This window comes from Trichechus manatus, unplaced genomic scaffold (genome assembly GCF_000243295.1).
Source record: "Trichechus manatus latirostris isolate Lorelei unplaced genomic scaffold, TriManLat1.0 scaffold00052, whole genome shotgun sequence".
NCBI lineage: Eukaryota > Metazoa > Chordata > Mammalia > Sirenia > Trichechidae > Trichechus > Trichechus manatus.
Window position 1 is genome coordinate 10,159,851 of NW_004443988.1, and position 13,651 is coordinate 10,173,501.

Here is a 13,651-nt window from a genome sequence, read left to right on the forward strand (position 1 = left end):
TGTTCTGTAAACCTTCACCTGAAGTACAATTAAAAAAAAAAAAACCACTAAAAAAAAAAAGAGGGTTTCTACAAACACCACAAGGTGTTTGTGCAGCATCTTTTGACCACACAAGGACAGAGCTAGACTTCAGTGGACCCTGCCAGGGGCCAGCTTGTCCCTCCGTTGGTCAGCAGTCAGCCTCGGCACAGGGGAGAATGGATAAGTAGGGAGGGGAAGGGTGCAGTGTCCTTCTCCCCAAATGAGCACATGCTGTCCTATGCAGAGGGTAGGATGGACCCAGGCAATGATAAATTCACTCAGGATCAAGCCCATGAGGTCCTTGAAATAGCTTCTCCTTCCTGATTTACTGAAATAAATGAGACCATGTGGGTTAAGAATAGGGCACACTCATATGAGTCTCAGAGGGGCTAAAAGTCCCATAGATGAGTGCCAATTTTCTCTTGTTTGCTCAGGAACAAGACCCAGTGGACTACTCCCAGGGTGAGGAGAGACTAAGTGGCTAAATAGTGTTTTACAGAATGGGATGGTTTTTCCTTCTTGTCTCCAGATTGGGGCCCTGAATTAGGTGAGAGCAATGCCAGTTCACAGTCATTGGGACTCCTGTTGAGGCTCATATCAACTCCCTCTTAGCTGAGAAGGTATTATATCCCCTCACCCCTCCCCGGCAGGGAAGTCTGATAGAGCATGAAACTTGGCGTCGTCGGTCTGGGTTTGACCTTGACTTTGTCCTTACTGGCTGTGGGTCTTGCCGAGATGAGCTGCTCCCACTTCCTCTGCAGCCCTGCCCATGCCCCTGACATGTAGGATCTGTTCGGTAACCATGCTCAGAACTGAATATCCCTGCTCATCCCCTTTTGATTCAGTGTGACACAAATGGTTAAGCACTTGGCTGCTAACCAAAAGATTGGAGGTTCAAGTCCACTCAGAGCATCCTTGGAAGAAAGGCCTGGTGAGCTACTTGGAAAAAAATCAGCCATTGAAAACCCTATAGAGCACTATTCTACTCTGACACATACGGAGCTGCCTTGAGTTGGAGTCGGCAACTCGTTGATGAGGTTTCGATGGGGGGATGATAAAGGAAAAGCTCTTCTGCTTTTGTTCTTTTCTCTATCTCAAACCACCTTAAAATTGTTATTATGATGATTCTCTCCTTTTCTTGTCTTTCCACAGAAGATTTTGTCATTGAATTTAATAAATTTTTAAAACACAACAGTCAGAAAAGTTCATCTCTTCTTCCCATGTTAAAAGTCCTATTTGTCTGCCAACTGGAAGGATGTGGGGAGACATAGGAATGAGCCCAGTGAACACAGACGGGGTGGCTCTAACTTATTCTGCTTCTGAATCACTGAGATGTGGGAGAAACCTCACCAGCTGAATCCCTGGGAAAGGATGGACCCTGCTTCCAGTACCCTGAAATGTCTGAAAAATCAACCAGAGTGCAATTTACTGAAAACTCCCCTGGCCCCTAGCCTTTGGGGCCCTGCCACCATAGGGGTGCTCAGTGGGGCTCTGAGCAGGCTTAGGGGATGGCAGAGGGCAACTCCAGACACCAGGTTCCTCCACCATGTCTCCCTGGGCCACACTGTGGGTTTAATGACGCAGAATGTGGGTCTTTCCCTGTAGGCCAGATAGCCCAGGCAGACATGGAGGAGTCCAGCTGGGTTGCCTTCTGCCCTGCAGCTCAGCAGCCCCCAGCAGCTGATCAAAGTTGACTCTTGCTTATCACCGGGGCTGATGTCCGTGGCAGAAAGTTCCTGGGCTGTATTTCAGGAACTGTGTGTGTGTGTGTGTGTGTGTGTGTGTGTGTGCGCGCGGGTGTGTGCGGGTGTGTGTGTGTGGTGTGTGTGTGTGTGTGTGCGCGCGCGCGCGCGCACTCCAGCACTGGAAATGGCTTGGCCTCAGATGCTCAGATGTCCCCACAAAATCAATTGGGCCACACCCCACTTCCTGGGTCCCTTTCATTCCTGCAGTTCATAGAAGGAAAACTGCTTCAGTGTTTTGGAAGGGAGAAAGAAAATGAGGGAGGCCTACTCCCTGCCCCCCAACCCTCCCAGGCCTTGTTCTGTCCTGAGAACATGGTTTAAATTATTCTAGTCAAGGGTAGGCTATTCAAATAAAATAGAATTTCAAACCACACGGGGCTTGTTAAGACATTCAGGCTTCTAGGATGTGTGAAAGGCAGGCGGAGGGGCGTGCACCGGGCCCTTGCCGCTCTGCGGCCCCTTTATTACCAGCAGCTGCAATGCTAGACATATCAGCGTGTGTCTCAAAGCCAAAGCGGACGCGAGAGCAGGTCTGACAGCAAATGAACACATGAAAGCCAGCGCAACCTTTCCCCCCACCCCCGCCAATGGTAACTTTAATTATTTGAACTGGAGCTCAACAAAATAAAAATAAAATAAAATCAGAATATATTGTAAGTGGCTCCCGTCTCCCACAGAGAGTAGCTTGCAGGAGGTGAGGGGAGGAGGGAGGGACAATGTTCTTTCTTATTTGTGGCTGGGCTAGGCTGAAGTCTTTAAATATTCATGACCCATGTGCAATTCTGCAGAGCGAGAGGAGGCAGCGCCTGCAGCCGGCCAGCCAGTGAGAGGCGGTGGTGGTACTGCAGGCGTTTGGAGGGAAGTGGCGGAGCTGGGGCACGGCTGGAGGGCCCTAAAGCCAGGCGGCACAAAGGCGCGCTGGCTAGGTCTCCATTGTTGGTGGGCATCTGGCCCGGCTGCATGTGGACTCCGAGAGCCGTTTTCCCAGGCCCTTCTGTCTCCCCAGGCCCTTCTGTTTCCCTGGCCTCCACTTCATCATTTCAACCCATTCTCTGACTCATCTTTCTAGAAGGCAAGTTATATGCCACTACTGGAGTCACAGGTGGAGTCCCTGGGTGGTGTAAATGGTTAACATGCTCAGCTGCTAGCTGAAAGTTTGGCAGCTTAAGTCTACCCAGAGGTGCCACAGAGAACCTATATCCTGCCCTGAAGTCCCTGAGAGCTCAGCTGCTAACTGAAAGGCTGGAGGTTGGAGTCCACCCACAGGTGCCTCAGAAGAAAGCCCTAGCTATATATTTCTGAAAAATCAAGAATTGAAAACCCTGTGGAGCACAGTTCTACTCTGACACGTATGGGGTCTCCACGAGTTAGAATCAACTTGACAGCAACTGGTTAGGAGTCATAGATAACTGAGGAAAACTCTGAATGGGCTCAGAATGAATTTTGGTCACAGTTGGCAAGTGCACCTTATGGCCAGTAGCCATCAAGTGTCAGCATGCATCCAAATCACCAAGGGTGGGCATTTGAAGATGCAGATTCCCGGCTCCTACGCAGTAATGCCATGCAGGAGGTCTGGGGTGGGCCCGGAATCTGCCCGTATAACATCCTCCAAGTGACTGCAGGTGGAGAAACAAACCTATTAGTGACTTGTTTCTAGATTTTCAAGAAGATCCGTCTCAGGAGACACCAGGACCCTTTGGGAATCCGCTGATGATTATGGGTTTTCTTGAGGGAGCCTTCTGAGATGTTCTGCAATTATTTCAGCTCCCTGGTGGTCCCATGGGCCAGGACTGGTGTGGGTTTAGAGGAAACCACTGTGGTGCGTTGGGAACCTCCTGGCTGTCAGCCTGGGAGCTCAGCTTGGCCAGCTGCCCATCCCTGTGGGCCTGACCCTCTTTGGGGACGTCACCTATGGCCTACCTTCCTGCACTTGCGCCCTACAGCCAATGGAGGCCCCTTTAGGACTGGTGGGGTTTGAAGGCCCTGATTTAACTGAGTCTCCATACAGCAATGCAATATCCTGTTTCCCTGCCAGCAAGCCTGGGAAAAGGAAATTAACTTCTTGGCTTCTGTAGTTAGGATTCAAATAAAATAAATGGTGGGGCTTATCATCCTTCAAATGAGTATTTCTGTTTTGGTTATTTATTTTTCTGATGAAAACATTTTGCCCAACACTGGGAATTCAAAAACCCATCCACAATAGGTGAAACAACTTGGAGCCAACAGTGCAGTGGACTCATTCCCTTCCCTTCATTAAGCCTGCTGAGCCCAGTTCTGCAAAAGGGCAGGAAATAGCAGAAACAGCCCAGAGCAAAATCAGCTGGAGGAAAAATAAAACATGCCACTAAAACAAAGCACCTGTTTAATCTATTGATCAACTCAAAGGTTATTAGAGATGATGAAGTATTAGGAAAATCTCATTTTTACCTTGACATTTCTTTTTCTGAAATTAGGCTCACATTAAATCCAGTGGAAAATAAACTTAAAGATCAAATGTGTTTAAGGATCTTCCTGCCTCTCAGGTGAGCCAACTATCTCTCCTCATTTTGATTTCCTTCTAAGAAGCCATGTTTTCTGGGGACTGGCACAGAGGCATCTGAGAAATATCAAAGATGACTGTGCAATTCCACCATCTGCATCAGATAGTATGCTTCCTCAAATACAATTCAATTTAATTTGATGACTCTATTTTTTTGTGCCCTGACTTCTTCCAAAAAGGATTTAAGGTGGCTCACAGAGATACATAAAATCGAGTAAGATAACATAAACTGGAAGAAGGCGAGAAAGACGAGGCAATTGCAGAAGTCATAAAATCCAGCCTGAAGTGAGGCTGGTACAGACTGTGTATCGTGAAGTTGTATTTGCTCTCAGATTTCATTTCACCATTCCTCAAATTAAACAAAAAAATCATTCGTACATCTTTCCCATTCTTATTTAATTCGGTGAGTTTTTATTTCACAAAATCCTTGGAGGGCTTCAATTTGCCCTGCAGAGGAAGCCCACTGTCTGCGCCTCTGCTTGGCCAAGGGCTGCCTCCCTTGGATGTCTAGCAGCCAAAGGAGGGGAAGAGAATCGGATCAGTTTCACAACATCCACAACTTGAAAGGAATCCAGTTGCTGAGAGGTGGCACAGCTATCACTGAAACTAAGCCAGAAAGGAATTTCTCTGTGAGTTTTCAGAAAGCGAGGGCTGGCCAAATCTAAAACATGTGTTGGCTTTCTACCATGTGCGAGATGTCCATGCAGGCACAGCAGGAGAGCGCAAAGCAGCACAAAACAGGGCCCTGCTCTCCAACAGCATGGAGTCTGGTTTCTGGCTAAACTCCTCCTCTTCTTTTCCCATTCTCCTTTCCTATATTGGTATGAATATTCACCGAGTCCTACTGGGTGCCAGGCACTGACAATCTGCTTGAAGGGCCTGTGCCTGGGTATTATATACTCTAAAGAACAATAGTTAACTATTGCCCTGCTTGCTCCACGTCAGACACTGTTCTAAGCCCTTTACACACATTGTGGTTGTTGTTGCTAGTTTCTGTCAAGTGGGCTGCAACTCATGGCGACCTTATATACATATAACAGAAGGAAATGTTGCCCAGTCCTATGCATCTTCAAGATCTTTGATATGTTTGAGCCCATTGTTGAGGTTATTGTGTTAATCCGTTTCATTGAGGGTTTAACTCATTTTCACTGATCCTCTACTTCACCAAGCACGATGTCCTTTTCAGTTGTTGTTGTTAGGTGCAGCCAAGTCTATTCTGACTCATAGTGACCCTATGTAATACAGAACGAAACACTGCCCAATCCTGCCCCATCCTCACAATCCTTGCTATGCTTGAGCCCATCTTCGCAGTAACTGTATTAATCCATCTCGTTGAGGGTCTTGCTCTCTTTCATTGATCCTCTACCAAGCATGATGTCCTTCTCCAGAGACTGGTCCCTCCTAATAAGACGTCCAAAGTACATGAGACATGTCTCACCATCCTAGCTTCTAAGGAGCATTCTGGCAGGACTTCTTCCAAGACAGAGTTGTTCCTTCTTCTGGCAGCCCATGGTATATTCAATATTTTTTGCCAACACCATAACTCAAAGGCATCAATTCTTCTTTGGTCTTCCTTATTCATTGTTCAGCTTTCGCATGCATATGAGGTGATTGAAAATACCATGGCTTGGGTCAGGCCTACCTTAGTCCTTAAAGTGACATCTTTGCTTTTTAACACTTTAAAGAGATCTTTTACAGCAGATTTGCCCAATGCAATACATTGTTTGATTTCTTGACTGCTGCTTCCATGGGTGTCGATTGTGGATCCAAGTAAAGTGAAATCATTGACAACTTCATACTGAAGGTTGATGTCTTTGATCAGCAAGTGCTTCAAGTCCTCTTAGCTTTCTGCAAGCTAGGTTGTGTCAGCTACATATCACAGGTTGTTAATGAGTCTTCCTCTAATCTTGAAGCCACGTTCTTCTTCATATAGTCCAGCTTCTCTGATTATGTGTTCAGCATACAGATTGAATAAGTATAGCGAAAGGATGCAACGCTGATGCACAGTTATTCTGATTTTAAAGCAAGCAGTATCCCCTTGTTCTGTTCAGACGACTGCCTCTTGGTCTATGTATAAGTTCCGCATGAGCACAATTAAGTGGTCCGAAATTTCTATTCTTTGCAATGTTATCCTAATTTGTTATGATCCACACAGTCAAATGCCTTTGCATAGTCAATAAAACACAGGTAAACATCTCTCTGGTATTCTCTGCTTTCAGCCAAGATCCATCTGACATAAGCAATGATATCCCTCGTTCTATGTCCACTTCTGCATCAGACTTGAATTTCTGGCAGTTCCCTGTCGATGTACTGCTGCAACTGCTTTTGAATGATCTTCAGCAAAATTTTACTTGGGTGTGATATTGATGATGTTTTTTGATAATTTCCACATTCTGTTGGATCACCTTTCTGGGGAATGGGCACAAATATAGATCTCTTCCATTTGGTTGGCCAGGTAGCTGTCTTCCAAATTTCTTGGCATAGATGAATGAGCAGCACCTCCAGCGCTGCATCCATTTGTTGAAACATCTCAATTGGTATTCCAACAGTTCCTGGAGCCTCGTTTTTCACCAATGCCTTCAGGGCAGCTTGGAGTTCTTTCTTCAGTGTCATCAGTTCTTTATCCTGTGCTACCCTCTGAAATGACTGAACATGGACCAGTTGTTTTTGGTACAGTGGCTCTGTGTATTCCTTCCATCTTCTTTTGATGCGTCCTGTGTTGTTCAATGTTTTGCCCATAGAATCCTTCAGAATTGCAACTTGAGGCTTAAATTTTTTCTTCAGTTCTTTCAGCCTGAGAGATGCAAGCGTGTACTTCCCTTTTGGTTTTCTAACTCCAGGTCTTTGCACATGTCATTATAATACTTTGTCTCCTTGAGCTGCCCTCTGAAGTTTTCTGTTCAGCTCTCTTACTTCATCATTTCTTCCATTTACTTTAGCCACTCTGTGTTCAAGAACAAGTTTCAGAGTCTCTTCCGACATCTATTTTGGTCTGTTCTTTCTTCGTGTCTTTTTAATGACCTTTTGCTTTCCTCATGTATGACATCCTTGAGGTTATTCCACAACTCATCTGGTCTTCAGTCATTAGTGTTCAGTGTATCAAATCTATTCTTGGGATAGTCTCTAAATCTAGGTGGGATATACTTCAGGTTGTATTTTGGCCCTTGTGGACTTGTTTTAATTTTTTTCAACTTCAACTTGAACTTGCATATGATCAGTTGATAGTCAGTTGTACAGTTCACCCCAGCCTTGTTCTGACTGATGGTCTTGAACTTTTCCATTGTCTCTTTCCACAGATGTAGTCAATTTGATTCCTATGTATTCCATTTGGTGAGATCCATGTGTATAGTCACTGTTTATATTGTTGAAAAAAGGTATTTGTAATGAATAAGTTGTTGGTCTTGCAAATTCTATCATGTGATCTCTGGCATCGTTTCTATCACCAAGGACATACTTTCTAATTACAGATCCTTCTTCTTTGTTTCCATCTTTTGCATTCCAATCGCCAGTAATTATCAATGCCTCTTGATTGGATATTTGATCAATTTCAGCCTGTAGAAGCTGGTAAAAAATCTTCGATTTCTTCATCTTTGGCCTCAGTGGTTCGTGCATAAATTTGAGTAATAGCTGTATTTACTGGTCTTCTTTGTAGGCATATGGATATTATCCTATCACTGACGGTGTTGTACTTCAAGATAGATCTTGAAATGTGCTTTTTGACGATGAATGTGATGTCATTACTCTTCAATTTGTCAATCCTGGCATAGTAGACCATATGATTGATTCAGAATGGCCAATACCAGTCCATTTCCACTCACTAATGCCTAGAATGTCAATCTTTCTCCATTCCATTTCATTTTTGACAACTTTCCATTTTCCTAGATTCATACTTCATACATTCCACATTCCAACTATTAATCGAGGTTTGCAGCTGTTCCTTCTTATTTTGTTTCATGCCACATCAACAAATGAAGGTCCTGAAAGCTTGACTCCATCCATGTCATTCAGGTCGACTCTACTTTGAGGAGGCAGCCTTTCCTCTCTCGTCTTTTGAGTGCCTTCCAACCTGAGGGATCATTTTTTGGTACTATGCCAGACAATGCTTTATTAATAAAGTTTTTGCTTGCCAATTTTTTCAGAAGTAGAGTGCCAGATCCTTCTTCCTAGTCTGTCTTAGTCTGAAAGCTCCACTGAAACCTGTCCATCATGGATGACCCTGCTAGTATTTGAAATACCGGTGGCATTGCTTCCAGCATCACAGCAACACGAAAGCCACCACAGTACAACAGATTGATAGATGAGTGGTGGGTCCTTTTCTAGTGATTAGTTGTTCCTTTATGAACATTAATCTAGCTAATCCTCATATCTTTGTGGTGGGTTCTATACCTTTTTCACTCTCCAGGTGAGGAAACCGAGGTCCTTAGAGGTTAATTACCTGCCTAAACAACCCTTATAGCTAAGCAATGGTGGAACCTGGCTTGAACTTGAGCAATCTGACTCAGAGTCCTTGAGCTCAGTTACTATGCCTTGTTGAGGTCTATGCACTTTTCTTGGCCCCAGAGAATATTCCCTTATACTAAGGATCATGGCGCCAGTCCCTCAGTCTGCCTACAAAAGAGACAACAGGTACAGGAATCATTTAGGTAAGTGGCTCTAGAGGTGCCTCACTGAATGCCATTGATGTCTTAGCGAAATTTATGTAAATCAAAATTTTGATGCTCTATCCTACTGGAAATGTATTATGAGAGCTTGATATTTTTAAAAAGGAATTCTGTCTTTTGTAAATCCTGTTACAGTCCCCTGTCATGTCTCGGCAAGTGTTTTCTTGGTTTGCTGAAGTCAAGGTCCTCCTGTAAATGGCTGAATGCAGCTGAGGGTGGGTGTTTGAGTCTCTAAAAATGGGACTTTACCATTTTGATGGATGTCCTCTCACTAGAAGATGGCCAAAAGGGCTCTCTTGTCCTACCCCCAGGAGAACTACCACGCCTACCACCCAGGCTACTTTCTTCATTTTAGGGGGGGTTTACCTGGAAGTGACCAAGGAGAGGGGTAGGAGGAGAAGTTAGAGAACTAGAGGAACATGGAGACTTACCTCACATGGGGAGTTCTTCATGGGTGCAGGGAATGTAGCACTGGTCAGTGTAGCACTTTCAGACATGGGGACGTCAGTGGTGCTGAGTAACAGGACCTGGCCTGGGGGAGAGAAAAAAAAAAGCTAAGAATGCACCATTATCAGGAACTGAAGGATTCAAGGGTGCTGGGAGAGGAATGCAGGGTTAATGGACTCTGCATGTTTTCATGAAGCCTAGGAACTACTTTGAGGACACGTGTTTCTGCTTCCTAAATTGGGTGAGAGAGCCTACTTTTCACCAGCAATGAACTCTGACTCATGCAAAGTCTTCATTCTAAACTGTTTACAATGTCCCAGCATCTGCACTCTGACCTCCTAAGGTCACCAGCTCATAGCCTAGGAGCAGCCTGCATCACGCCCTCTGTCCACCCCTGCCCATTTCCAGTCATGCCAGCACCCTATCCTCCAATGATTACTATGACCTTCACTCTCTCCTCCCCTCAAATGAGCCCAGGTCATCCTGTGTCCCATGCCCTGCCCAAGGAGGCTCATTTCTTGTGTTATCTCAGCTTGCAAACCTGGGAGGACATGAGTCTGACCCCCATGTGGTGATGGGAAGAAACATCTGTAAACCTCCAGGAGCTGTGGAGCATCTTGTAGATGGTAAGGGCTGTGGAGATGGGTGCCAGAGTGAGCTCACAACATTTTAGGGGCCCCACAGAACCCCAAGCACTACTTTAGCCATTCATTTCTACTTTTTTCCCTCTTTTGGTAAAGGGTTGAGTTACTACCAATTAACAAATTCAGGTGGGTCCAGAGCAGAGTATCCAAGATGCACTAGAGATCTCAGGAAGCACATTACCTCTCCTTGAGGAAGATTCAAGGAGCTGAGGTATGTGGCTGGGGAGAGAAGAGACCTCATGCAGCTGGGTGGGTAACAATTGTTGTCTTCAAACTGTCGGAGGGTTGCCTTGTGGAAGAGGAGTAGTTTTGTTCTGTGGGCCTCCAGGATACAAAATCATGATCAATGGGTAGGAGTTATAGACAGATAGAGTTTGCCTCAAGGTAAGGAAAACCGTTCTATGATCCTGATCTGTTAAACAATGGAATGGGCTACTTTAAGAGACAATGAGAGCCCTGTCACTAGAGGTATTCAACAAGGGCAGGATATTTATTTGCTATGGTAGCTGTAATGGAAATTTTCATACTGAGAGCAGAGACATTAAGATCAGGTCTAGCTTGAGCTCTGTTGCTCTTCCTTGTAGAGACAGGGTGCCAAGAACAATGCAATGTGCTGAGAAAGCAGGGAGGAAAAGCCAGAGCTCCTAGGCCTTCCTCATCTGTGGAGGGCCCCTTGCAAAACTCTCCTGGGCTGCAATCACTCAGCCTTCTTTCCAACGGGGCCACTGTGAGGGTGTGCTGGCCAAAAGCCAACCCACTCAGATGCAGCCAGCTCTGAAGACCACAACAGAACTAACTGCACAGGGGTCCTTGTGGTTGATCAGATGTTGTCCTTGCTCACACTCTATTATTATTATCGTTATTTCTTTAAACAACCCACAGGCTGTGTGATCTTTGCTTGGAAAGAGAGGTACTTTGGTATGAGGGTCTTTAGCTCCATAAAGAGCAGGCAAATGCTGGGGAGGGAGGAGGGAGAGAGCCGTCATCCCTGTGCAGGGAGGTGCCCACATGGCTGGATGGCTTGGTCTTTGCAGGAGCCCAATTTAAGGAGCTGTGCTGGCCTCACAGACCCTCTCTGATCTCACCCCTGCCCAGGCCGGTATCTCTGAGTCTGGTGCTGTGGGTGGCCATCTCTTGGGTGTGTGGGGACTCTTTGCTCCTGGGACAGCCAAGCACGCACTGTGGGGAGGACGGGTTCTGGCAGGTGGGTGATGGCTGAGGAGGCTGTGCCCGGGGGATGGACCAGATGTGGGGCCCAAGGCACAACCTGGGGCAAATGACAGAGGCTTCTCCCCAGTTATAAAGTAGCCTATGGTTTTCCTTACCTCTGGGCCTCCATGTCCTTTAGTCTCCTGGTTATGAAATGGTCTATGGTTTTTCTTACCTCTCAGTGAGTTATGTGCCCAGCATAGTTGTGCTCAGCATAGTTGTGCTCAACATACTTGGTCGTCAGTAAGCACATGCTGAATGAATGGATTATTCTTATTGCCATTATTCTTATCTTCTAACTAATCTTTCATCAAGTAGTTTTAAGTAACCAAGGGTGCCATCTACCTGGGTCCAGATTTAATCAATCCAAAGCCCCAGACGATCTGAAAATGGAATTGTGTGTGAACACCCAGGGCAAGCTTTGGGCAGACCCCTGAGCTTATCCTACAGGGCAGGGTGAGGCCCAGCTGCGTGGAGTGGTGCCCTAAGTCTCTCATCTGTCCACGTGGACACCAGGATGGACATCAGGGGAAGGGAAGAGAGGGGCAGTACCTTGATAGTCCTGGAAGCGGGCATCCTTTAGGGTCCTGACCTGCCACCGGGGTGTGTGGGGCAAGAGTGTGCCTTGGGTCCAGCCACAGAAGCCATCCTCGAAGTCGCAGTAAAAACCAGCAGGGAGGTTACCTGCAGGGAGAGCACAGGGGCACAATCACTCCCAGGACTGCCCAAGGCAAAACATGCCAACGCCAAGTAGAGTTAGTCAATTGAGACCACATTATCTTTGGTGACACCTTCCCAGCCAGAACCCTCGACGTACAATAATACTGACCATAATGAAAAGAAGCACTCAGTCCCTAACTTGTGTATTGCTTCTGGTCTTCAGAAAATAAAATCGCAATGATAATAATAACTTCAGAGCATAGGTATTGTTAAACCAGTTTTACATATGACAAAGCAGAGGCTCAGGAATGTTAAGCAACCTGACCAAGGTCACACAGCTGGCAGGTAACCCAGTTGAGACTTGAACTAGATCTTCTGATTCTCTGTGTTCTTCATACGGATCCAGCATGAACACGAACCCCAGGAGCAGCCAATGTGTAACTCATTAGAGTATATTTCTAAAGGTTGTCACAATGACAAGAATGGGGTGATGGCGGTGGCAGTGATGTCTAGGAGTTAATTTGGGTCTCTTATTACTACCCCTGTCTATGGAGACATACGCTGCTTAAAACTTCCCATTTGCGTCCCTTCATCTTCCAACCCCCTTGCAGTTAAGAGGAGCCACATGACTAGTTCTGGCTAATGAAATGTGAGTGGAAGTGACATGTGTCTCTTCTGGTTGAGGCCGTGAAAAGCTTGTGTATAATTCTTTAGTCCTCTCTTCTCCTGCTGTAGCGACTAAGGAGAGTGCTTGCTCCTGAGGGTGCTACTACATAAGGCAGAGCCTGTGACAGCTTGGGTCCCTGAGTGATCCTGCAGAGCAGAGACCCCTCCCATTCCACCTTCACTGGACAGGCCCTGTAAATGTTATGATTAAGCCACTGAGATTTTGGGATTGCTTATTACTGCACCATAACCTAGGCCATCCTGACCAAAGCAATCCCAGTCCCCACGGCCTCTTTATATGCTTCGTTGGCTCAGCATAAAGCACCTTGAAGTACTTTTATCTACATCAGATTGATCTCAGGTCCCATTTAAGAAGCCACAGTCAGCTTTATAGACCATCTATCTCCCAACTGCCTACAGAGGAAGGAGGAAAGAAGAGAGTTAGCCAGCGCTCACTTTCTCCAGCTCCAGGGAAGGCTGTCAGCCCCAAGGAGCCAGTGGGCCCTCCCAGGCTGTTTTGATAGCAGCAGGGCACCGTCTGCACATTGGAGGAGAGGAGCTCTCTCCTCCTGAGACCCACAGTTCTCCATGGCCTTCTTCTGTCTCAGCTCTCTTGGCAGCAGCTGGCTGACAAAGAAGCCCCTCAAGCTTCCTGACTGTGACAGCACCTTAGTGAATTATTACTCATTTCCCGCTGATTCTCTGCGCATTTCACAGAGAGGCACAGTTATAAATTAAAACAGGCTGTCACTGACTTTGAGCATCTCTTCCCATTTATGCCCCCCTGAAGAAATCATTCCCCTCCAAAACCCCATATGTTCCTCTGATTAAAAATCCAAAAGCTAAGGAGATCTTTCTGTTTTATTTTTTATTCCCCCCTTCCAGGGATCCCACATCCACTTCCTTTTGCCAGAACTAACTGGTGCCAGGAAGCGACCTTCCGTGATGTGTCCTTCTCAAACAGTGCTTTAAACTGGGGGCCACAATGAGACTCTAGACTCTTCCTGGTGGAAGGAGGCGGGGCTGGGCTGGGGCCTGAACAGCACATCATTCCCTCCT

At 46.2% G+C, this 13,651-nt stretch overlaps 1 protein-coding gene across 1 annotated transcript in view; it reads right to left on the bottom strand.

Moving 5' to 3' along the window:
• Positions 1–13,651, bottom strand: part of ALK (ALK receptor tyrosine kinase) — a 1,033,821-nt gene that overhangs the window by 155,190 nt on the left and 864,980 nt on the right. Inside the window, exons 7-8 of the mRNA XM_004377648.3 lie at positions 11,819–11,950; positions 9,398–9,498 (exon numbers count right to left, since the gene is read on the bottom strand). Coding sequence (XP_004377705.1) covers positions 9,398–9,498; positions 11,819–11,950 — 233 coding nt within the window. The remainder of the gene's footprint in view (positions 1–9,397; positions 9,499–11,818; positions 11,951–13,651) is intronic.